This window comes from Copadichromis virginalis, linkage group LG9 (assembly GCF_057382275.1).
Source record: "Copadichromis virginalis isolate Kocher_CV1m ecotype Utaka linkage group LG9, C_Virginalis_male_GT1.1, whole genome shotgun sequence".
Classification (NCBI taxonomy): Eukaryota; Metazoa; Chordata; class Actinopteri; order Cichliformes; family Cichlidae; genus Copadichromis; species Copadichromis virginalis.
The window spans coordinates 11,999,294-12,024,960 of record NC_140626.1 but is presented as its reverse complement, the minus strand read 5'-3'; the positions used below and the strand labels follow the sequence as shown (position 1 = coordinate 12,024,960).

Here is a 25,667-nt window from a genome sequence, read left to right as displayed (position 1 = left end):
CCCCGTAGGGAAATTGCTCCTCTGCATTTAACCCATTCACCTATTGAAGCAGTGGGCAGCCACCAATGCAGCGCCCGGGGAGCTGTGTGTAGGGACGGTACCTTACTCAGGGGTACCTCAGGGTAGCCGTTCAGTAGAGTCGAACCCACGACCTTCCAATCATGAGGCAGCTACTCTACCTACACTGAAAAAAATATGTTGTTGGATTTACTTAATTCAATGGTGGACATTTGTTGCACACAGATGTTTTGCTTTGGCAGCAACTTAAACAATTGAGTTAAATTAACACAATTTATTCATGTTCAATAAACCTGTGCAATTTGTGTTGATAAAATGTGACTTAAACATGTTTTGATGAAGTAATTTGAGCTCTTGAAATATTTTAATCCTTCACAATTTTCTCACTTTATCCCAACACCATTCAATAACTTTTACCCAATACTACTTGGTCACTTAAATACTATGTTATCTTCAAATTACATTTTGCTATTATATTCTAGTATCAAATACACAATTTTCAAATGGAGGCCTTATAACAGATTATATTGTTCTCTTCCAAGATGGTTGCTGGCATCCACCAGTAACCTTTCAAAACAAAATGTCTAATTTCACTGCATTGACAGTAGGTAAAGAATTAAACTGACATTACTCCACTACTGAATCTATATAAACCAACAGTTAAATAATGTCAGTTCTTCCGTGTTCTCTGGAATCAATCACAGCAAAGAAATTAGACTGTTTCTTTTGAAAAATGTTGGGAAAGAACAATACAAAACATTCTATTTAAGGCCTCTGACGTCAAGATTCAGTTAAACAACAATTATAACTAAACAATTTGAGGTAATGTTAGTTTCCATTAACATTAAATTAGGTTACTGAATTGGCAAACACCTTCCTATTAACATTACCCATTTTACCCCAATAACTAAAGAAATTAGCACTTGCAGGTCAAAACCTTTATTCAAGAGATGCAAAAATAACATTGATACAGTGACTGTCAAAAATTACGGCACTGATCATACTGTGACATCTTGGTTCAAAACAGCACACTTAGAAATATTCAACGTTCCTTACTTCAACTGAATGAAACTGAAAATACCATTTCACACGGCCCATATGGGATATTTAGACTGCATAACTGTTCATGCTACATCTCTTCACTAGTAAAAGAAAGAAAAAATACAAAGAGAAATTTAAAAATGCTGCCAAACAGACAGAGAACTTGTACAGAGCAAAAGGAAAAACAAACAACAACAACAACAAAAAAACGGCTCGTCCTCATGGCAGTTGCAGTGTATATAAAAATGAACCCTGCGATCTGTTCCTGGAATTGAGCTTCAAAAATGCAGCAGAACAAGTGTGAGATTTAAATGTCTTCTCACCTAGAGCTGGTCACCTCACATGCATAACAGTGAGCTTCGTTGCAGGAGCAGTTTTGTCTTAGTTGTGAGCTTTTCTTGAGAGCTGAGTTGCTTCCAACTCCATTACCACCCTTTGAATCACCTCAAAAGTGTAGCAGAGTTGTGATGGGTAACTCATATTGAAGGAATAAAAAAGGTCCAAACAGCATGGCTACTGCAAAGGTCACGTTATCCAGATCTTGAAGAACTACTATACCCTCGATGATGATGCCAACGTCAGAAAAGTCATTGCCTGGTGCATCCTCTGGAGACAGATGTTCATTGTGGTTTTCTCAATCTGTGCAGTGGCCTCAGTCAAGTCCTGGTTAAACACAAAACATTTCTTTAAGATTCCTTTTTAAACTCATCTCTTTTGAATCTACCAGTTCTAATGTTAGAGTAATTTAAACCAATGCAAGCAACATAGTAAATAGCTATAGCCAAAGAGTGGCCTGCCATGCTGCCATTCATGGTCTAACAGAGTTTCTAAGAGAGGGTGAAAAACATAATTTCAAATGCTTTACATTAGTTTTTCTTAGAAAGACACCGGCCCATCAGAAATCCAGGTTTTGTCACTCAGAAGATGTTAGAATTTAGACTTTCAGCCCCACAATTTGGTTAGCTGTTGGTCTTTTTTTTTTTCAAACAAAAGCTAATGTAAATATTGGTGGGATTTTCCTTTGTTCACTAGAATGACAAATTTAAAGTTTTTTCACACTGATGTGACCCCTAATACAGGGGTGGGGCCTCAAGGGCCGGCGGCTGAGTTCACTACCAGGCCTCATGTGAACTTCAAATTATTAAAGAGGACTACTGGTCCTAACTGGTCCAATGAGGATCAAGTGGATAACTAAATGCATTTTTAAATGTTGCAAAGCCACAATCTACTCATAAAACACTCACCATGAACTCCTGCACCAAGATGTTGCAATTGTCTTTCACACAGATGCGGAGCACTTTGATGAGACTCCCTTTGAGCATTAATGTCATCCTAAAGTATTATAACAAAGAAAACAGAGATTTGTGAACTTTTCAGTAGCACAGAAGAAAATGATCCCAGACCAAAACTTAAACCAGTCAACATGCAACACCAGCATCTACAAAGCAATATCAAAAGTTCCTGTTTGACATCAACTTTATGGATATATAGTTTCCAGAACATTTATTTTTTTAAAAAGATCAATTTTTCTCAGTGGGCCAGTAAATGCATGACGAAAATTATGGCATCCTTTCGGTGGAATCAGTACTCACAGGTAATAGTTGACTGTTTCAATGGATGCAGCATAAAAATCTTTTACTGACCTAATGCAATACATATACACTTTGTAGTTAAAGAATTTTAAAGTTCTTACTGTCATCATGGCAGCTACATCCTTTAGCTTTGTGCCCTGTTCCCCCGATCACTTTGCAAACACTTTCAGCAGACTGTCAGAGAGAAACTCAGCTCCGTCAGAAACCTTGACTGTAAAGGCATGGTTGGGATGCACTGGAATGCTGCATTTTATCTGAAATAACATAAAATTATTTTGAAATAACAGCAGGCACTGTGCTTGGTTAATAATCAGTAATGTTTTGTTGAATAAAAACTGTGTTTCCAGATCTTATGGGATTAAAAAAATGTTTATTTCTGATTTGCAACCCAAGAACCCACAAGTTACAACCTCATTTTAGTTCAAGTGTGCATTAATGTGAGTCCAGTAATCACCTTTCTGACAATACATACAGGTATAAGTTAAACCTATGGCAGATTTTGGATTTCTCAGTTGTATTAATAGGGTGGTCTATTTGAGTATGCATGCACCTAATAATTATAAAAAACCTATTATAATTAAGTTACAGAAACCTTAAGCGAAAATAGAATATACTTTCTTACCATAACACCTTGAACCCACAATCCATCAGCTGACTCCTGGTGAAATGCAGAATAGATGTGGTCTCTCAATGTGCATCAACAAAAACAAAAACAAAAACAAAAGGACAGCAGGTGAGGGCAGGAGGGGTAGGGATGTAAGCTAGCATAATGCCGCTGATGATATTAGCTAAAGCTGTTCAATGTCCAAAATCTCACTAACACCACGGTGCAGTAAATACACAATGTAACTGAAGAGTCAGTTGACAAATCTATTCACACAGAAAACCAAATTATGTTATGAGTGCCTCGTAATTAGGTTTAATGTGATATTACGGCTCTTGTGCCAAAGACAAATTCAAATGAAAAAGCGCCAATTCTTTGATAACAGATAAAACAGCAAATAAGCTAACGGCTCTTTTTTTAGCATGTTACATGGCGGCACTTTAGACGTTTAACTACATTTGGCTGAAATATGGTAAATATTAATTCAAAAAATCAAGACATACCAAAAAACGTAGAGGTGGCTGCTCGACTTGACTGAGATGGATGCATTTTTTAAACCACGATCCAAAGCCCGCGAGATGAAATCACGCGTGGTTTCACGAGATTTAACGTTGCTATCTTATTGACTTACTTCACCTGAACATGATATAAACAATTTAATACACCCTTTCTGCATATCATGTAGTTTTTACACTATATAGTTACATTTATCTTTAAAACATGAGGCAATTGTGTTAAATACATGCAAGATGCTTACATAAATCCAAGAGATGGCCAGTCCCTTTTTTTCAGTGTATTGAGCTATCCCTGCCCGTATACATATACATCTGTATTACCTTGTATGACAGACCAAACTAAAAGTACTGTTCTTGAGACTGCTGCCGTTCTTTTTTGGAGTAACCTTTAGTTTGCAAACCCTCTAGTTTTGTATAAGAGTTGTGATTTTAACCCACTTTGCTGATTTGCAAATTCTCTTAAAAGCCATATACAAATATGGAAGTTTCTTGGAGAACTGGGCTCAGATCTTCTGTGGATTTAGCACATGGTCTCCCAATACTTTTTTCTCTTCATGCTGTGGAAGGAAGAACTCCAGCAATGTGTTGACCATGATAAGAGGCTTTTTTGTTAGATCATCACCTACTATAAAGTTAATCCAGTTATCCATAATCCAGTTAACTATAAAGTTAAAGCCAGTGTTGCTGGAGTTTTCAGCTGTCAGTCGTGTTCCTGCTTTATGCAGTTTGGAAGTGGAGGAAGTTGCAGCAGCATTTCTTTACTTTCACCGTCTCTGCATGTGGATTGCCCATTGTCAGCTGGATAATGGGCTAAAACAATGGATGGATTGATGCATGGCTGAATGACTGAAAAACTGGCTGCTCTCATCTTTATCAGCAAATTTTAACTTGATCTCCACCCTGCCCAACCTATGCAACACATTTAGATGAGCATAAAAATAATTATGCACTCTGTAATTGGTTTCCAAATAATTCTTTGTGCCATGGCATCTTTGATAGGGTTCTGTTTAAGTGCCTAGCTTGACCTATATTGCAACAGCTTTTACATAACAAATAATCTTTCCCTTCAGCTTCTTTCTGCAATGACCTGATGAAAGAACTGGAGTCCAACCCTGCCACCAGGATTGTGTGGAACTCTGTGAAGCCCATGCTGATGGGACGGATCCTCTATGCCCCTGACTCTCCAGCTGTCAGAAAGATCATACAAAATGTAAGCGGCATTTAGGAGATGACAGGTGGAGCTCATGGTGTCAAACCAAAACCTTGTTCTATGGAATAAAAACAGCTTTTAAATTGTTTTTAATGAGCTCTGACTGGTGATTCTGTGTGTTTTTATGCAGTTTTTATATCCAGCTTTATATCTATTCAAAGTAAAGTATGTTTGGCTAATAAATGCACCTATTTGAGCAGTTCAAAATAATTGCCCAAACAAGTGCTTGGAGGTGTTTTATAGGATGGCTGATAGGAGGACTTTGGCAGCAACAGTTGAGATATTTTATTATAATTCAGCCACATGTGCTTCAGAGATTTCAACTATAGCAGGTATGTTGTATTGATTCACATAACACAGGTGCCATACAGTCAGCAAGTTAAAGCGTAGCTTGATGTATTTAATGCCTGGTAGATTCCAACTCTGATACTAATACGTGAGGGATTTATTGCACATTTTGTACATTTTAACAGTGAATACTCGAAATAACTTGGCAGTTAACAGGATTGAACCAAGTAAAGAGACATAGTTAAAACATCTAAAAAACTGAAAATTTCTTGTATCACAGATAACCCCCTTTAGATGATTTGTTTTACTCAGTAACCTCCATGTCTTTGTTTGTCTTTTGGAGCAGCGTCCACTGTAGTGAACAATGCATTTTCCTTCAAAAGGGGATCAGCTTTCATCAAGTCATGTCCAACCTTTTGTGTCTAGATGTAGATACGTGTTGGTCAAAGGCCTTTGAGGGGCGGGGGTGGGTTGGTAGCGGTCATGGATGGTTTGATCGCAATGCAAGAGCACAAGCTGATCGGCTATGGTGAAACCACGGCGCAGTCTAATGGCGCCGTGGCCTTTTTAACTGTTGTGTAAGCAACAAAGTGTCTCCTTAAGGATGTGTGATCGGACACAAAAGAGACACACAAAAACGTGCGTTTCCCCCTTCCCAACCTTTAATGACCTCTTTGTTTTCCTCTTCTCTCAGATTGCGAACTTGATTGGTCTAGGAATGTAATGAGCAAGGGGTTAATCCATTACTTTACAAGACTGAAAACATAGCCTCTATAGGCTCTTTGTTGTCATGCTCTCAGCTCCTGTCATGCATCAGTGTGTTTCATAAGAAAGCGAAGAACCATGCGCTTAAACATATGTTATCACGCTTTATGTGACTGCCCTTGTTTTATGTAAGCCACGTAGGTCTTGTCTGTACTGTATCCTGCTGTTACCGTGCTTATTTTTCATTTGTTACACTGTAAGAATTTATCTTAAAGTGCAAAGTCACATACTTCAGAGCCTTCTTTTTACTGGAAAGCATAGATAGAGGCGTATTTATTCTGTGAGGGCACAATCAACATCCACTTTTATCTTTACAGTGTCTCTTACATTAGATGCATCATATGTGCTGCTGTGTCTGTATAGATATTCATATTCAAAGTTGCACGTCAGCTACTCGAAAGATACTTTGATTGCTTTCTTTGATAAAATTATGGAACTAAGTAATCCCCCCTAGCTCCCTTGTTCTCCCCTTTTGCCTGCTGTTTTCAAACTGCCTCATGGGCTGAGGAAGCACTCACTTGTGGGAACCTGACTGGGATTCACTGGGCAGGCTGAATGCATTCAGCCAGTTGTCACCAACAGCCTCCATTGTCACCCCAGCTCCATTGTCCCCATTGTCACCCAAAATCAGACACACACAAGGGGAAGGCGTTTAATTGGGTGTACTCTTGAGTGCTTTCATCCCCCACTGCACACGGCTGAATGCTGAAGTAGCCAGCCTTGGGTGTGTGCCACACAAAGCACTGTAGCGTACCCATACGCACATTCAGGGTTTTAACGATAAGCGTGTGGTAAATATTTGTTGCACAGTTGCCGGTTATCTATACAGGCCGACAGGAATTCTTTGTGTGAGAATGTGTGTGTTGTCTTTGCTGATCCTGTTTTCACAGGGAGTTTAATGTGGGAATGGTATGTAGCGGGAGATTAGGAGATCTGTGACAGAGTGTGTGTTTGAATGTCTGAATGTTGTGTACACACGTGCAGATTTAATGAATTCTTCTGTATATTGTTTGAACTGTGGTTGTGTTTGTACCTGTTCCTATGTTACTGATTGTTTTTCCATTAAGATATGGGGAACAGTTTGAATAGATTTGCCTCGCTTTGGCTAACGCTTTCCAACTACTGACATGCACATTTGCATGTCTCCCGTAGGCTAACACTACCTTTGAGGAGCTGGAGAGGCTGAGGACTATGGGGAAGGCCTGGGAAGAAGTTGCTCCTCAGATCTGGGCTTTCTTCCAAGATGGAGTCCAAGTCAAGATGGTCCGGGTAGGGTACTGTGTGAATGAAAAGGTGTCAGTGATTGAGGCTCATTTAACATCAAAAGATAACCACAGAGTAGATTAACAAAATATTAATGTCCTAATAAAGTGACCTGTCTTCAACAATCTAGTACCTATCAGTCTAATAACGTTAGATAACAGTAACATTATTGCATGCTTTGTTCTTGTCTTGGCAGGATTATCGTGTTCCTACTGGTTCTTGCTTCTGTTAGTGGGGAAAAAATAGTTAAGTAAGTGTGATGACCCTTCTTCCTTTCATTTCAGGACACCATCCGTAATCCTTCTGTGATGGATTTCATCGACCGGAGTCTGGAGATGGCGCCTTTCTCCTCCAAACACATCCTCAACTTCCTGCACAGCGGCCCCCCAGAGGAACGCCCAGATGACGTGCCTGATTTTGACTGGCGGGACATCTTCAACCTTACAGACCGGGTGATTCGGATGCTTAACCAGTATGGGGATGTGAGTGGCTGTTGCTTTTTTCTTGGGGAATTTAGCATTTCCTTCCTGCGGTCACCTCTCCAGTACCAGTCTTCTGTTTTTGTGAAGTGTGTATCAGTGTGTGGAATTATACTGACTTGTCAAAGGGAGCTTGGCGTTTCTAGATGAATCCAAAGTGTCAGAATAATTTTTGCAGAGTGTTTTTTTTTACCTTTTCACCTGTCTGACTTTGACAGTAAGAGTGCAGACTGTTGTGCAATTTTCACTTCACCTGAAAAGGTGACAGGCTTTTTCATGACATAATCCAATTATCCACAGGTCCTGTCACCCGCTGATTTCAGTGCCCTGGTTACCTAACCGCTACGTGCTCAATGCAACCCTTGACATGATCTAAACATTTAGATAGTGTCTCTGGGAACTGTAATTTGTCCCCCTGTCCAAAGACATGGAAATCCACCCAGGTGGGCCTGAGCCAGAGCAGCAAACTGGCTGTCAAGTCTCTTTTGTTTACTGCTGATTGAGAGGGAGGGTAAAATAAAAGAAAAGCATCACAGACCATCTCTTGTGAGTGCCCTCCACTATGAGTGGGCCAATGTGTTTGAAACAAAGTTACCCATTTCCCTGTACAGGCTGAGCAGGATGAGAGGCCTATCACACTTGGGGGTGACACTGGGGTATCTGGGGGCATGGTTGGGTAGATCGTTGGTGCTCTGTGTTTTTGTCCAAGTTGAAGCTTACAGCACTTCTGTGTGACAGCGAGAGTGGGAACGATTGAGGCCGATTAGATACAGCTGTCACTCTGTCCACCATCCTTTATAAAGAGGCAACAATGAACGTGAGCTTGATGGCTGGCTGAGTCAGGTTGGTGGCACGCATTCAGATCTCACCACCCAGTTGGGCTGCAGTGTTGTTAGTTGGATGCTTGATTAAATGAAGGGGAGGCCTTTTGGATATGGAGTAGTTTTCAGTACGTGTTCTGGATAATGGGTTTATAAATGCATACTGTAGATGAATATATGTGGATGCATATGTGTGTTTGCACACAAAGAGGTAAATATTTTTGCTGTGGCGGGATCCCTTTTGAAACCAGGCTCTCCCTATTTGCATTCACTTACAGTGAATCGCTGTATCAGACACGGTTTTCAGTGAAGAGACAACCACTGCAATGCCACTGCACATGTGTGAAGATACACACATGTCTTTGTGACTCACTAGCCTCTGTTGTCTTTAACATTCGAGCTATTCTGTTAGGTTTGGTTTGAGTAATGGCAGTATTTGTCTGTCCCTATGGAGCAGCCACAAATGAAGTTTTGATATTCATAGTTCTCCAAACTGATTGAATTCAAGACGACTCTGGTAATGTACTTTTCTCTAGCACCACCTGCAGATTAAAATTTTCATTTTTGTAAAGACAGTCATGATTTTCAGTCATTTTTTTCCCTTTTGTCTTCTTATAACTTTTACTGAAGACTTTTACACCAGTTAAAAGTTTATCCTGTACGTTTTTATTCATTTGGTAAATGTTCATTTGATTTAACTTGTCGAGGTTCCAAACCTTATTGACCATAAAGACAGGTTAGGATTAAACACAAAGTGTTTATACACCATTTTGCATTTAATCATCATTATTAATCTCTGGTGGAGGTTTCTTCCTGTTAAAAGGGAGTTTTTCCTTCCCACTGTCGCCAAATGCTTGCTCATAGGGTGTCGTCTGATTGTTGGTATCTTTACCTTTCAATGTAAAGCGCCTTAAGGCAACTGTTCTTGTGATTTGGTGCTATATAAATAAATTTGAACTGAACTGAATTTTTGATAAATGTTCATTGACTCCTCTGGTAAACTCAAGCATTGACGGCACGACCTGTTAGGAAACTTATTTTGAGTTTTTGAGTTGATGACTGTTTCTCTTCTGTTCCCTCTCTCGCTCCCAGTGTGTGATTCTGGATAAATTTGTGGCTCTGCCTGATGAGGATACCGTTACGTATCGGGCGTTAGGAATGCTGGAGGACAGAAAGTTCTGGGCAGGCCTCGTCTTTGTAAATATGTACTCCTGGACTACTAATCCCCCGCCTCATGTTAAGTTCAAGATCCGTATGGATATTGATGCAGTGGAACGCACCAATAAGGTCAAAGACAGGTTAGGATGAAATTCTACTTAATTTTTATTTAGTGTCGCACAGTAAACACATAGGAGCTAAATATGCGTGTATTCCTCAGGTACTGGGATCCAGGCCCCAGAGCTGATCCTATGGATGACCTCCGTTACGTTTGGGGTGGCTTCGCTTACCTGCAGGACATAATAGAGCATGCCATCATCAGGACACAGACAGGAAAGGAGCGGCCGCTGGGTGTTTACCTACAGCAGATGCCCTACCCTTGTTACGTGGATGATCTGTTAGTGGAATTATTATAATTAAAGAATGCAAATAATTACATTTAACAGTCATTGCAGATCATAGCTTTTACTTTCAAGGTATAGTAATAAATGATCTGTCCATGTGCCAAAACTGATCTGTCTTGGCAGGAAAGCTGACAACTTGTGAGATGTATGCAACAATCACTGCACATTTCTCACTTTTGCCCTCTTTGTCTTCCTTTAAAGCTTCATGCTGACTCTCAATCGCTGTTTCCCCATCTTCATGGTTCTGGCCTGGGTCTACTCTGTGTCCATGATTGCAAAGAGCATTGTTCTGGAGAAGGAACTGCGGTTGAAGGAGACCCTTAAGGCCGTAGGGGTCACCAACGGTGTCATTTGGTCCACCTGGTTTATTGACAGCTTTATTGTGATGGGCACTAGCACAGCTCTTCTTACGGCCATCATCATGGTGAGAAAAAAGAGCTTAGCTTTTTCTAGAAGCTCCTTTTGTGTCTGGGCTTTTATTCAACTCATCCAAGCAAATATCTGATTACCAACACCTCTCTCCTTATTTGCATGAAGTTACAATTTAACCATTTAGTTTTGCACCGCAATCTGGCATTTTACCAGAGGCAGTACGTGTGATTAAGTCAGTGCATCTGTTATATAACGCACCAGTAAATCATGACTTACACTGTGAATCATTACAAGTGTTTTACCTTGAAATAATAAATGGATAATAGTTTCTCACTGACCCCATAAATCATTAATGAAATAACTGTGAATACTGTGATATCATGGGAATTATGTCAGTGTCTTTGCAGTAATGTGCCGGTGAATAATTAACACTTCTAAGCCACAACTTCTCTCATGTAGACAGCAAGTTACTCAGCAGGCACATTATTGTAAAATGGGCTGTTGTGACATCTAGTGGGAGTATTGTATAAAAAAACAAAAAATAAATATTAAAACTTCCAAATTATGTGTGAAAATTCACAAGTATTTCTTGTTTTTGTGGTGATTATTTATTAGCTCTTCTTATCTTATATTCTCAAAATTTTCAAAAGCTTCATAATGACCCAGTAAATTTGGTTTGGGGGAAATAAATGAGTCTTTCACTTACCCAAGCCATCAAATATTTATTTTAAAGACCATTTTTCTTCAAGTGTACAAGCACACTGAGCAGCTAAACATCATCCATGCACTTTTTTGCCTTAACTACAGGGAGGCAGGGTGTTGAACTACAGCAACCCGGTCATCCTCTTCCTGTTTCTGCTCACCTTCACCACGGCCACCATCATGCAGTGCTTCCTTCTCAGCGTCTTCTTCAACCAGGCAAACTTGGCAGCTGCTTGCTGTGGTATCATCTACTTCACCCTTTACCTTCCGCACATTTTCTGCTTCGCCTGGCAAGACCGCATCACCAAAGACATGAAGCTCCTGGTGGTGGGTGTCTCAAGTTGAAAGCATGCTTACTAATGATGACTGTTGTTTAGTTTTAGTTATAGAACAGGATTAGCTTATTCGAATCATTAATACTTACACACAGTATGTGTACCAACCACAGCTACTTCTGTTTCCTTACTTTTAACCCTGATGCAGACTTAGGAACAGACAATAGGAATAACACATGAGACTACAGATGGTTGATAGACTTGCTTTGAATGTCAAGCAAAGATAATCTTAGCACTGATTCCTTTCTCAGAGTCTACTATCTCAAGTGGCATTTGGGTTTGGGACAGAGTATTTGTCAAGGTATGAGGAGCAGGGTCTGGGTCTTCAGTGGGATAACATCCAGACAAGCCCCCTGGAGGGGGATGAGTTCTCCTTCCTCACTTCCATCTGCATGATGGGCTTGGACACAGTCCTGTATGGGGTTCTGGCGTGGTACCTGGACAATGTATTCCCTGGTTAGTGTGTAGGAGAATATTGAAGGGTCTTATTACAGCTATTTCATTATAAATAATTGTGTTCATTTATTTAATACGATTTATTTTCATCATAGGACAGTATGGAATTGGCCGTCCATTTTACTTTCCCTTTCTGCCCTGTTATTGGCTCAACACTGTGGCTCCAGCTTCAGGTACGTTTGCTATTATACATTTCCGGATGCTTTTTCGTGGGAGGGTTAAGTTGTTTGAGAGTGGGTATTGCAGACAGATAAGAAACAGTCATAAATCTAATATATTGTTTTTGTCATCTAGCAACAAACTAATTTAAATCTCATTTCCCAAAGGCAACACCAGAATGGAGTTGGATAAAAAAGGCTTTGATAATCTTGCAAACAAAGAGCAAGGAGAGCAAACAAAAGAAGAAGATGGAATCCATGATCAGGAGAATAGCCCAGAGAAAACCAAGGGTAAAGAGGATCCACCTTCCTGTGAGCATCACGACCAGCGTGAGAGGCTGGGGAAGGAGAACAAGCCCGAGAAGAACCAGGAGAAAGACGGTATAACGGATGGAGCAGCTTTACCACAGTGTATAAAAATACAACACGCTTCTACATTTAACTGTCTGCTACTTTCTCAATTTAAAGAACACATCTTACTATAATGATCGTAGCATACAGTATGTATACAAGTCTGTTCCCTCTAAACACATGAATCAATCTGAATGAAACGCACTTTATAACCTACAAAGGGTATCAGGATGATCAAAATCTGCTGTATGTTTGTTGTTTACATTGCAGGTGTGTTTTTCACTTCCAAGAAAACATAATTTATTCAACACCATTCACATGGTTACTGAACACTATCCTGTTACGCTAGTATTAATCCAGTACCATCTTTAGTGTCACTATTATTCATATTGATATGGTTTTTATCACTGTATACAGTGATATGATACATGATAATAACTTGATAAATCAACATACATGTCTGTGTTTTCATACGTGAGTGAACTAGCTTCCTCCCATAGGGTGCATTTTCGCCAGTACAGTTAATTATGTATTTTATGACTTGGACTTATGTAATGTTTCTCCAGGCAAACAGCTGATTTCAATGCAGGATTAGGGCTCTCTTTCATTGCATTCACTTTGCCCCTCATTTTCCATTTATCACTGTCAACATTACCTGTGTGGGAACTCAGTGTCCTTGTATGTGTTTGCACTTGCTGACATTTGTGAACGTACACAGCTAACCCTTCAGGTTTATGCTTAGTTAATAAGTGATGGAAACGTTTCCTTTGCACTGTATGGCATTCCAGTTGGCTGAGCTCATATGTTCCTTCCTGCTTTCATTTGGGAAATATTACATTTTTTTAAATTTACTGAAAAACATATATTCTGTCACTCTGTTTTGTGGAATTCAGTAGTTTTCATTTGTCTTGCATTATTAACTCCATATCCAGACAAATGAAAGAGATGAAATGTGTCTTTGGTGTCCACAGAGCAGCCTTACTTCGAGGCAGAGCCAGATGATCTAGTAAAGGGTGTCTGCATCAAGGACCTGGTCAAGATGTTCGGTAGTTGCTTCAGACCGGCTGTGGATGGCCTCTCCATCAGTTTCTATGAGAGCCAGATTACTGCCCTTCTGGGGCACAATGGAGCTGGAAAGACCACCACTATGTATGCCAAACAGTACATAGATGCCCATCGATGTATATCTATAGTCTAAAGAAAATATAATAATATCTGTTTTCTTCTCTCCTGTCTCTCCTAGGTCTGTCTTGACTGGTATGTATCCTCCCACCTCAGGGACAGCCACCATTTATGGGAAAGACATCCGCACAGACATGGACACTATCCGACAGTCTCTGGGAATGTGTCCTCAACACAATGTCCTTTTTCAGTAGTATGTACTTCCTCACATATTAATAACAGAAGTCGTTTTTGGACATGTTACATGAGCAAACAGATATAAAGATAGCACCGTACTGTATAGCTGGATCACTGTTTCCTTGTCTTTCTCTTGCTCTTTATCAGTATGACTGTGGCAGAGCACATCCTGTTCTACTCTCTGCTGAAAGGCCGTCCAATAGCAGAGGCTGAGGAGGAGGTGGAGAACATGCTGGAGGATCTGGGTCTTCCTCACAAGAGAGATGTACTGACCCAGAACCTTTCAGGTGTGTTTGGAAGCAGATGCACACATAGATCTATCAAAGCTCACTGTAATACTGTAATGCAGACTACACACACACACACACACACACACACACACACACACACACACACACACACACACACACACACACAATAATGTACTCCCCATCAATAAATGATGGTGTTCTGTTCAAGGGGGCATGCAGAGGAAGCTGTCTGTTGCTCTGGCTTTTGTTGGCGGGGCCAAGGTGGTGATCCTGGACGAGCCCACATCTGGGGTGGATCCCTACTCCAGACGTTCTATCTGGGACCTGCTACTCAAATACCGTGCAGGTAACACTGATCAATACTGATTTTAGACGAGTATGTAAGGTTTTTAAAATATTTATACCAATGTGTTGTATTTGCGATTGTTGATTGTACTAAGAAAACATTATTATGTGTTACACGAAAATATTCTGAGTACAAGAGTGCTCATACAGAGAATTAATTACCCAACCCGACTATTCACATTAGAAGAAATCTAAAATGAAAATCATTAAACACACTTAGCTCGACCTGTTACACAACATGGCCTGTAGAGGTTAGACGATGAATAAATCTGACTGGTTTGTCCAGACGGCCAGCAAATAATTAAGCTTAGATCCTGCACAAATCATTATAGCAACTAAACCACTACCAACAGCACGTATTACACTTTTCTGGCATACCTCATATCACCATCATAAACTTTAACCTTGCTGAACTAAAACTTTAAAGTGAAATATATAATAAATGATATATTTTCTATGACAACTGACAGATGCCTCCAGTATAACATGGATGACTGTGTTTAATATATTCTTAGGCGGGAAGGATTTATGACACCACAATCAGACCAGCTCCACTGAAATCGCCATAATAAAAACGAGTTATTACTCAGCTTTGAAAAGCTTTTCTTAAATCAAACGCATATTTCCATTATTCAGCCTCTCTTTATTAAATTCACTCTCTCTCTGCTGTTTGCAGGGCGCACAGTGATCATGTCCACCCATCACATGGACGAGGCTGACCTGCTGAGCGACCGCGTGGCTATCATTTCTCAGGGTCGCCTCTACTGCTGCGGTTCCCCAATCTTCTTAAAGAACTGTTTTGGTGCTGGCTTCTACCTCACTCTTGTACGCCGCATGAAGCATGACACTCTCAAGGTGGGAACTAAGGAAGAGGGAACCTGTTGTATATTTGTGCATTATCCTCTTTAAAGTTATAGATGTTGTAGTTTTGCAAATTAAAGTAAACCTGGTTTAAAGTTAAGTTCCTTCCTCCTTATAACATTTGTAAAACCCCCAACATTACAAAGAAAACACAGCGGGATTTCTTATTTTTCTGATGGTATATTTAACACTGCGACACAGCGATTTCTCATTAATATCTTGTTACGGTGTCCTTCAGCCTAGCTGTGACTGCACAGAGGATTGCTCGTGTGTGTGCTCGAAATGTTCGACATTTAAAGCGAACCGGGAGGAGAGTCACACCCCTGACAGACAGATGGATGGTAAGTCACATTTAGAAGACTTACCGTGGGAAAAGCTGGCCATTAATTCATTATATTATTAGTATATAATCACTTTGTTATGACGACACTATTGTCATTTTCGTTGAACCTGTTTTTAGGCTATTAATCTAATTATTAAGACTATAGGGCACACTCCCTTTGTCATGTTGATGAATAATACCTTTACAATGGATTGCAGTCACTCTGGTTACTGTATCTGCTGACAACACACCTAGAAACACCTTATATTCACTGTGAAATACTGTGACCTATAAAATTAAAATCATTATCATTAGTTAGTGTGAAAATTAAGTGCACTGAGTAACAGATTAAATGCAAAGAATAATGTGTAAAAGGCTGATTTAAGGCAAAATATATTTCTTATCTTATCTTCTTATCTGCAGGTAACATGGAAAGCATCACAGCCTTGGTCCATCATCATGTGCCCCAGGCCCGCCTGATCGAGGCTATTGGCCAGGAGCTCACCTTTCTTCTGCCCAATCGTAACTTCCAGCCCAGGGCTTATGCTAGCCTCTTCAGGGAGTTGGAGGAAACTCTCTTGGACATCGGCCTCAGCAGCTTTGGTGTGTCTGACACGTCGCTGGAGGAGGTGTGTGGAAAAAAATAACCCTGAAAGTAAAAGCAGTAGTTTCATGCAGTTACAATAATAGGAATAATATCAATAGTCATTTACATTTGCAAATTAACATTGTGACTCCATAACTAAAACTAGAAATAAAGAAGCAAAAAATAATTATTATATCTTTAAAAACCGGCAGTCTGTCACTGCCTGGCTGTCTCTGTAAAAAGATACATTTTATATGTTTTTTTCATTAAACTTTCTTCGTCTTATGTCCTGAAATTAAAACGGATATATTTTTTTTTTGCAGATCTTTCTGAAGGTCACTGCAGATGGGAATGCAACCAAGAGGAAATGTTTTCAAGGTAAAGCATGAACAAACTGTAGAAAGAGCTCAATCTAGGGCAGAATTTTCTTTTCACCACTTCTTTTCTTCCTGTTGATTTATCAAAGCCTGATTGGAGCCTGACAGTTCTGATTGTTTTCTCAGTCCAACCGTGTCCACCTATAATCATGTTTTATGTCCTTCATATCCATTCTTTAACTCTCTCAGACAACAAATCATGGCAACAGATTTCTCGAGCTAGTCTCTGTGGATTCAACAGAGTCGCTGTTGATATGGAACCGCTAAAAGGTGACAGCGTCTTTAAGCTCACAGCTCTGGCCAGTAGCTGCTGTTGTGAGGAAAACAACAGTTATTGTGAAGGTTACACTAAAAAGGAAATAACATAAAGAGATTTCTGCATGGTAAAAATAAAAGTACTTACTAACAGCTAGTTAGCCTAGCATGTATAAAAAACATGAAAAAGCTGACAAAACATTTGTAATAAAGTTTTCAAAAGCTTAGAAACATTTTATACACAAAGGAAGTGACCATTAATTACTCTGGTACATAATGGCTCCATTAGTAGATTTGAAAAGGCTAACATACAAAGCCATGCTAGCTGTTTCCTTCTGCTTGTAGCATTTGTTTTCAGCTAACTAGAACCTCACCAGGCCAGAAAATCCTATCAGTCACTGATGAAACTCTAACATTTAAGATTATAAGATTATAAAATACTCTTTTAATCTCGTTTTATGTATTTGTTTCTACTACTTATTTTGGCAAAGGTTATTCCTGGCAACAGTGTAATGCAGAGAGCTTCAGCTTTGCTATTAGGCCAGCCAAAGTCAGGCTACTGAGCACTGCTGGCAAATGCTTTTCGGTCACAGTGAAGACTAAAGATGCGGCTGTAATTTAGCATTGAGATCTCTGGTGGAAGTCATTTTAATTTAAGCTTTTATTTCAGAGTCCAATGGCCAGAGTACATGTGACACATCAGAAGGCAGTGCAGGCAGAGGATCCTACCAGGTCAGAGGCCTCTGTCTGACCACCAAACAATTCTTTGCTTTGGTAATCAAGAGGTTGCATCATGCCACACGCTCTTACAAAGATTTCATTGCCCAGGTAACCTTCTTATTTTATGATATCTTAATAAAAGACATTGTCATTATCATTATTCTTTTAAGAACTACCATTGCCTTGGACGGCTGTGGAAACAAACAAAGTGCACTATGTGTTTCAGCTGTAAGATTGGTTTTTGTTTTTCTGTTTTTGGTAGATTGTCCTGCCTGCCAGTTTTGTTTTCCTGGCACTGACATTCACTCTGATCGTTCCACCTTTTGGAGAGTATCCGAGCCTGACCCTCAGCCCATGGATGTATGGACAACAATACACCTTCTTCAGGTATGCACTAGGCCATCATGAAAGGTTTAGCTGTTACGAGAAGATGTACCTGTTCAGTTGGGTTGATCAGTCTGGCTCAAATAAAACATCTTTTAACAAATGTTTGTGTAAAATGTGTAAATGGATAGAATTTTCATATTTTTGCTATTTTGTATTCATTACACTTTACCCAATGTAGTAATGAGCACCCTCCAGATGCTCAGATGAGGTATTTCGGCGAGGTGTTGTTGGAAAAGCCCGGCTTTGGGACTCGGTGCATGGCGGATGAACCGCTGGAGTAAGTCAACTTAACAGAACTAGCGGTTCTTGCACTGTCTTGTGTGTTTTTTGTTTAACATTAGTTCCTTTCCTCCATTGGAAGAGATTTCCCATGTAACAACATCACCACAGAATGGGAGATGCCTTTGGTCAACCCTGCTCTCATAGAAATGCTGGCTGGCACAGAGTGGAGCTCCCTGAGACCGTCTCCACAATGCAAGTGCAGCACACCTACAAAACTTACCATGCTTCCTGTGTGTCCTGATGGAGCTGGAGGGCTGCCACCTCCACAGGTAGGTTACGTAACTGATACTGAACATGACCACATTATGTGCATGCAATTATATAAGTACAACGCTAAGATCCATGAGTGGAATTACATCTGCATTCGATCCACTGCTGCTGATAAGTGTTAACAGAGAAATCCTGTTCCTATTCCTCAGAGGATCCAGTCAACAGGAGATGTCCTCATGGACCTAACAGGCAGGAATATTTCAGACTACCTGGTGAAAACCTACCCCGGAATCATCAGAACCAGGTGTTTTGGACAAGTTCTTGCCAGTTGTTTTAATATACTCCAGGGTGAAAACAATATCTAATTACTGCATCTGATTTTTTTTCAGCTTGAAAAGCAAATACTGGGTGAATGAACAAAGGTAATTTAAATTTGAATCAAACTAATTTATTGGAAAATCCATTTCAGTCCAAATAGTGGAAATGTCTGACATGGTTGAAGTGCACCTCATAGACGTTGTGTTATGTGCAGTGGTATGGTTCTTCCTCTAGTGGTTGAAATAAGGTAATAATTTAAGTATGAAAGCAGGCAGATTACTGAAAGGCTCTGTCAAAGGGATTTTCTGTGTGGCATCCAGGTACGGGGGTATATCAGTGGGAGCACAGCTCCCTGTTTTAGGGGTGGAGCCAAAGACCATCCAGGACGTAGCAGGTCAGCTGGGACGACTGCTCAATGTAACAGGGGTAAGCCTTTGAAGCCAAATACTATGTTTTTTTCTGTGGAGGGTCTGAGTCATTGTCGCTGTATCTCTGTTTCTGCATGTTTATCACTTTGTTCCTTTGTGATTATTTTTTAAGCCTCAAATTTGTGCTTGCAGGGAAAATACTCGAAACAAACGCTAGAGGATATAGGGACATTCTTTAGGTACATGGAGACTGAAAACAATGTCAAGGTCAGTTAATTAAATGAAAGCTTCGTCTCTAAAATTAACTTGCCTACACAATATGAAAGATCATGCTGTAATTTGATATTAGGAATCAGCAGCAGCATCTATTCCTTTTTGCAGGTGTGGTATAACAATAAGGGCTGGCATGCCATGGTATCTTTTATGAACGTGGCCAACAATGCAATCCTCCGTGCAAACCTGCCCAGAGAAGCTAACCTTGCTGAATATGGAATCACTGCCATCAACCATCCTCTGAACCTCACCAAAGAACAGCTCTCTGAGATCACTGTGTGAGTCAACCTCAGCCAAGTAGTTATCACCCCATCTTATTTCAAGGGGTTTTTAAGAGAGCCAAAAAAGATATTTGTTGCACAAAGATCTCCTAAAAAAATAAATAAATAAATAAATCCATCTCTCTCTCATTTTCCCAGTCTGACCACATCAGTGGATGCAGTGGTGGCCATTTGTGTCATCTTTGCCATGTCCTTTGTCCCAGCCAGCTTTGTCCTCTATCTCATCCAGGAGAGGGTCACTCAGGCCAAACACCTGCAGTTTGTCAGTGGTGTCAGTCCACTGGTGTACTGGATGGCCAACTTTCTGTGGGACATGGTACTGCAGCAGCATTACATTAAGACTGTGACAGTGGCTGAGATTTCAGTACAATCAAGAAGACCCGTCAGTAGCTTTTTGTAAACACTGGTATTTCTGTAACTCTCTTCAGGTTAATTATTCCATCAGTGCAGCAATGGTGGTGGAAATTTTCATCTTTTTCGACAGGAAGTGCTACACCTCACCAACCAACCTCCAACCACTAATTGCTCTGCTTATGCTTTACGGGTAAGCTTTAATCTTTTTAGTTTACTGTTTTACATGTGTGATTTTAGTTACTAACGGTGTAATAATTATGGATGTGCATGACTAGATGAATAATTGTCACTGATCAAACTACTCGGTGTCAGACATACTAGTCATTTAATCCAGTTCTTAACATTCTAATTGATTCCCAGTGCCAGTAAACTGTCTTAGCTGTTATTCAGCCATCTGCCACCAGGTGGGGCTGCAGCCCAAACAATATTGTGGAAAAATGTTCATCTAGGCATGAGATTTTTGTTATTTTTTGAGATTTTCTGAAGGCAAAAGAATAAGATTGTGGAGACAAGTGGTTAAATGAGCTTTCTCTCCCTTAGAGATAGGGTGAGGAGTTCAGTCATTCGGGAGGGGCTCATCGTAGAGCTGTTACTCCTTCATATTGAATGGAGGCAGGTGAGGTGGTTGCCTACTGGGTGAGGAGGACACAAGGTAGATCCAGAACACGCTGGAGTTCCCAGGCCACATCCCTCGGCTAGCCTGGAAAACCCTTGGTGTTTCCCCAAATGAGGTGAAAGACGTGGCTACGTTTCACTGCTTAGGCTGCCGCCCCGGACAAGGACGGATGATTTATTGTTTCTTGTTATTTCAGATTTGCACTTTTATTGTGGTTATTTTATTGGTTGTCATTAATTGCAGAACAATGTGCTTCTTTAATAATGCACGGCACAACGCTGTGCGCAACACTTTTTATCTGCGATTTATTTGTTTTTTTAATGTTAATTTGTGATATTTTAATAATATGTAAGCATCTGTCGTAAAGTGTTTTCATATCATATTTAATATCAGTTTATTCTTCTACTTCTGCGACCGTTTGGGCTGTAACAGGCAGTGTTCATAATGAATGACGCGAGACACACAGTGAAACAGCACGATCGAAGAATGTGACACTGCCCATCAAACAGTCCTCTAATTTAGCTCGATAGTTAGTTTCTTAGTTTTAGATTAGTCATTCTAACTTTTTCTTCTCTTTTAATCAACTGAGAAATTAGTCGTCACCTGCAGTCACTAGTAATAATGTGGTATTGTCACAGCCACATTGTTTGAAAATAGTAAAAATGACATCTAAAGCAGCCAGTCTCTGATGTCTCCAGTTTTCCATAGACATTTGTTTCCTGCAGTAACCTAATGTAATTACACTAAATGTCACACCATAAACTCCAGCCTGTCCTCTAAGAGCTACATTGGATTTGCATTCTTGTGAAATACAGACAAAACAAGAAGAAAGTAGATCTGAATCAAAAGGAAACTTCAAGCATACTTCTTGAATTAATTTCACAGCTGACTGGTTTTCTAATATTGCATATATCTATCACATATTTATTCTAATATTATTTTATTATTGATTGGTTTTGAGTTTGGTCTACATGGGTAGAGTTTTTATAATCTTTCTCTGGTAAATATTTCCTATCATCTGGCCTAAATGTGAGCTACTGCATCACTGAATTCTTATTAAACTCGTGTATATCAGGTTTTCACTACATTGCCCGGCTGGGTCATTAAATACCATGTCAAGTAAAAATATTGCAGCATTTTTGTTTATTTGGCAAAGATTTGGAGAGCACATACTGTCAAAAAAACATAAAACGTGATCTATTGCAGCGTTTTCCTCTCATCAGCATCAAGCACTGGGCTTTCCCTTTAATTGATCCTTTTTCTAATCTCCTTCCTTCTCTCTCAGCTGGTCTGTGACACCCATGATGTACCCCATGTCATACGTGTTCAGTGTTCCCAGCACAGCCTACGTCTCTTTGTCATGTATCAACCTCTTCATTGGCATCAACAGCAGTGCCATTACCTTCATCCTGGACCTGTTTGAGAGCAACACGGTAAGCCCAGTAGGTTTGTTTCTACCACTTCAACCAATTTTAATGTCAAACTTAATTAACAAAAAATAAATAAATAAAAAAATGTCAAACTTAATATTACATGTTGGGTTTCTATCTAGGCTCTGTATGGGTTCAACCAGCTGTTGAAGAGGGTGATGCTGATGTTCCCCCATTACTGCCTGGGCCGAGGTCTCATAGACATGGCTATGAACCAAGCTATAAGTGATGTCTATGCCCGCTTTGGTAATTATGAACCACACAGACTCATACCCCTCAAATACATGTAGCTATAAAATATCCTACAATGTCTTTTTAATAAAGAGGTCATCAGAAATCTCATACCATACATTTGCCACCATGACCCGAAGCAGCTGCAGTCTTGCTGCAAAGACTGCTTAGGCAACAAGATCCCCTGGAGCAGAATCAGCATTATTGCTATGCAAATGTGAACTAAAGATGCAACATGAAATATTAATGATGTGTATCTAACGGTTCATGCATTCCAGTGTTTTCCACATTACAAAGGCTGGAGAAACTTACATGAAAAGCACCAACTGGGAAAGTAGGATTTATAGGAATTTTGTTTCTACATTTCTCAGGTGAGGACTACAGTCCAGATCCCTATAACTGGGATTTTATTGGGAAGAACCTGTTCTGCATGGGTGTTGAGGGATTTGTCTATTTCATCATTAATATTCTCTTCCAGTATTGCTTCTTCCTGAATAACTGGCAAGTAAATGTGTTACCAAACTTGTTAGATGCACATGAATAAATGCTATTTGAAATTTACACATGTGATGAAAGTCATTGTCCAGATAACACACCAAATCAAACCATGACTGAGTAGCAATTTTTTTTCCCGCTGGCAGGATACCCGATTGCCCAAAGCCTCACATTTTGGATGAAGACGTGGATGTTGGAGAGGAAAGACAGCGAATTTATCAGAGTGGAAAATCAAATGACATTTTACGTGTGAGAGACTTGTCCAAGGTCAGTGTTAGTCTTTATTAGGACACACTGTGGACAACAAAAAAAGAAAACTGATTTTGGAGAAAGATTTGAGTTTGAGCTTTATTTTTGTTCTGATGTTCTCTTACCAGACTTACACAGGAACAATTATCCCTGCAGTAGACCGAATCTGTGTCGGAGTATCACCTGGAGAGGTTTGTAGAGGTTTGGTTAAACTGATATATGGTACGGTATGTTACCTCTAAGGCTGTCTTTTTCTGCTTCCAAATATCCACAGTGCTTCGGTCTCCTGGGGGTAAATGGAGCTGGGAAAACCACAACCTTTAAGATGTTGACTGGAGACATTAATGTCACCTCAGGAGAAGCCTCGGTTGCAGGTCACAGGTTTGTACATCGCAGTTGTTCCGTGCTGAATTTGAGCATTGATGTCGAATACATTCAGTTGCTGATAATCGCCGTTGTTTTAAGTTTCTTTGATGCTGGGTGAAAAAGAAGGTTTGATACACTTCACCTATCTGCATAAATCTCTCACAGCATTTTGACCAATATCCTGGATGTCCATCAGAACATGGGTTACTGCCCTCAGTTTGATGCCATAGATGAGCTGCTGACAGGCAGAGAACACCTACACCTCTACGCTCGCCTTCGTGGAGTGCCAGAGTCTGAGATCAGCAGGGTGAGATGCAGAACTAGGTCTGACAGTTGATGGATGAAGTTTTATTGTGACATTATTTTGAAATGGGGAACTTTATCTTCTTCTAACTTAGGTTGCAGAGTGGGCCATCCAGAAGCTGGGTCTCTCAGAATATGCAGGTCACAGTGCTGGGACCTACAGCGGAGGTAACAGGAGGAAACTCTCCACAGCCATTGCAATGATTGGCTGTCCTGCTCTGGTGCTGCTGGTGAGTCCAACAATAACAGGATTAGTGGGTTATGAGTGGATATTACAGTTATAAGAATATTAAGCAGATAATGGACAAAATTCAAATGTGCCAAAGCTAATTTGTTTATTGTTCCTGCACTTTAGGATGAGCCTACTACAGGTATGGACCCTCTCTCCAGACGTTTTCTGTGGAACTCCATCATGAGTGTTATTCAGGACAAAAGAGCCGTGGTCCTCACGTCACACAGGTAAAGCATATATTTTAACATAAACAAATACATATGGATAACTGACATATAAAGCAAAAAAATCTGAATGCTTGACTCCTACGTTCCACAGCTGTGTTATGCCGTGGGGGTTTTATGCTGACATGTTTCGTTGCTTTAGAGCAGAGATGTCAAACTTTACACTGTAGACCACACTTTGATCTTAAATGGTCTGGTCCAGAGAAGCTCCACTTTTTGTCAGTGTAAAGAAGTTCTGCCATTTAATTATTTATTTATATTTAATTTCTTTGGTGTATGAAAGGCCAGAGAGCAGGTCTTCATCAGTAGCGAAAGCTGCAAAAAGGCCTAAACATATAAGCCCTCCTTCGCATTTTCCAAAGCTGTCCAGCGGGCCAGATTGAAGTGCCAATTCTGGTCCCCAAGCCTTATGTTTAACACCCATGCCTTAGAGGCATCTTCTGGTACAGTACCCCCAATAATAGGGCAACATGGGTTTAATACTCTGGGCTGTTTTCCCAGAGAAAATGCAGAAAGGAAGACGGAAACGTAAATCATATGCCATAAGTCAGAGATAACCTTACTGCATTATTTTCCTTTGGATTTTGAATTCACACCTGGTGAATGAATTTTGTTTTTTACTCCATAAACCAATGCACAAAGTCTCACTAGGAAGCAGGAAGTAATACGTTTGTCACTTAAAAATTCCTGCAGGAAAACCATCCACCCTACTGCTTTAAAGTCCCCACTCCCAGTGTCCAGATAATACATATGCCCTTTACAACTTACGCTGAGGCAATACTAGCAGTGTATGGTGTCCAAATAACTTACAAAGACACTTTTTCTTGTTCTGATCGTCTGATTTCTCCCCTGTCTCTCTGTATTATGTGTGTACACATGTGAGTGAGCACGGCATCTAATTGTTATGATTTTCTTTCCAGTATGGAGGAATGTGAGGCACTGTGTACGCGCTTGGCCATTATGGTTAATGGATCCTTCAAGTGTTTGGGAACTATTCAGCATCTCAAATACAAGTTGGTCATTTTACTTTATTATTTATTCATATAACAAAATACCTGATCTTCATTTTCCTCCTTTCCTATCCACCAATCTTTCAGTAACTATTTCACTAAAAGTGCCAGACTTTTTACACACTTTAGATTTGGCGATGGCTACGTGGTCACCATGAAGATCAGGGCGTCTAAGCCCGGTTGTGCCCCAGACTTGAACCCTGCTGAAGCATTCATGGAAAGTACCTTCCCTGGCTGCATCCAGAGCGAGAAGCACTACAACACGCTACAGTACAAGATCTCCTCATCCTCCCTGGCTAGGATCTTTCAGATGGTCCTGGCTAATAAGGAGAAACTCAAAATAGAGGACTACTCAGTGTCACAAACCACTCTCGACCAGGTAAATAGGTGCAGAAATGCACAACACAATGAATTATAAAATGGAAAAAAG

General features: G+C 40.1%; 1 protein-coding gene and 1 long non-coding RNA gene across 2 annotated transcripts in view; one reads left to right on the top strand and one right to left on the bottom strand.

Annotated features, from left to right (window-relative positions):
- Positions 1–25,667, top strand: part of abca4a (ATP-binding cassette, sub-family A (ABC1), member 4a) — a 36,157-nt gene that overhangs the window by 9,328 nt on the left and 1,162 nt on the right. The window contains exons 9-49 of the mRNA XM_085468872.1: positions 4,841–4,980; positions 7,186–7,302; positions 7,581–7,778; positions 9,689–9,894; positions 9,975–10,151; positions 10,360–10,582; positions 11,338–11,559; positions 11,819–12,023; positions 12,119–12,196; positions 12,350–12,562; positions 13,504–13,681; positions 13,776–13,907; positions 14,039–14,178; positions 14,351–14,488; positions 15,164–15,342; positions 15,587–15,689; positions 16,094–16,299; positions 16,580–16,634; positions 16,823–16,903; positions 17,559–17,716; positions 17,871–17,995; positions 18,174–18,272; positions 18,357–18,546; positions 18,697–18,791; positions 18,877–18,909; positions 19,126–19,231; positions 19,366–19,440; positions 19,555–19,724; positions 19,866–20,043; positions 20,156–20,271; positions 21,983–22,130; positions 22,250–22,373; positions 22,730–22,859; positions 23,000–23,120; positions 23,231–23,293; positions 23,377–23,483; positions 23,634–23,775; positions 23,867–24,001; positions 24,127–24,230; positions 25,148–25,240; positions 25,367–25,616. Of these exons, the coding sequence (XP_085324998.1) occupies positions 4,841–4,980; positions 7,186–7,302; positions 7,581–7,778; positions 9,689–9,894; positions 9,975–10,151; positions 10,360–10,582; positions 11,338–11,559; positions 11,819–12,023; positions 12,119–12,196; positions 12,350–12,562; positions 13,504–13,681; positions 13,776–13,907; positions 14,039–14,178; positions 14,351–14,488; positions 15,164–15,342; positions 15,587–15,689; positions 16,094–16,299; positions 16,580–16,634; positions 16,823–16,903; positions 17,559–17,716; positions 17,871–17,995; positions 18,174–18,272; positions 18,357–18,546; positions 18,697–18,791; positions 18,877–18,909; positions 19,126–19,231; positions 19,366–19,440; positions 19,555–19,724; positions 19,866–20,043; positions 20,156–20,271; positions 21,983–22,130; positions 22,250–22,373; positions 22,730–22,859; positions 23,000–23,120; positions 23,231–23,293; positions 23,377–23,483; positions 23,634–23,775; positions 23,867–24,001; positions 24,127–24,230; positions 25,148–25,240; positions 25,367–25,616 (5,753 nt within the window). The remainder of the gene's footprint in view (positions 1–4,840; positions 4,981–7,185; positions 7,303–7,580; positions 7,779–9,688; positions 9,895–9,974; positions 10,152–10,359; positions 10,583–11,337; positions 11,560–11,818; positions 12,024–12,118; positions 12,197–12,349; positions 12,563–13,503; positions 13,682–13,775; positions 13,908–14,038; positions 14,179–14,350; positions 14,489–15,163; positions 15,343–15,586; positions 15,690–16,093; positions 16,300–16,579; positions 16,635–16,822; positions 16,904–17,558; positions 17,717–17,870; positions 17,996–18,173; positions 18,273–18,356; positions 18,547–18,696; positions 18,792–18,876; positions 18,910–19,125; positions 19,232–19,365; positions 19,441–19,554; positions 19,725–19,865; positions 20,044–20,155; positions 20,272–21,982; positions 22,131–22,249; positions 22,374–22,729; positions 22,860–22,999; positions 23,121–23,230; positions 23,294–23,376; positions 23,484–23,633; positions 23,776–23,866; positions 24,002–24,126; positions 24,231–25,147; positions 25,241–25,366; positions 25,617–25,667) is intronic.
- Positions 942–4,040, bottom strand: LOC146701352 (uncharacterized). The gene is made up of 4 exons (XR_014922179.1): positions 3,274–4,040; positions 2,753–2,905; positions 2,304–2,391; positions 942–1,722 (listed from the first exon to the last, which is right to left on the bottom strand). It is a non-coding gene; the product is annotated as an uncharacterized LOC146701352 (long non-coding RNA).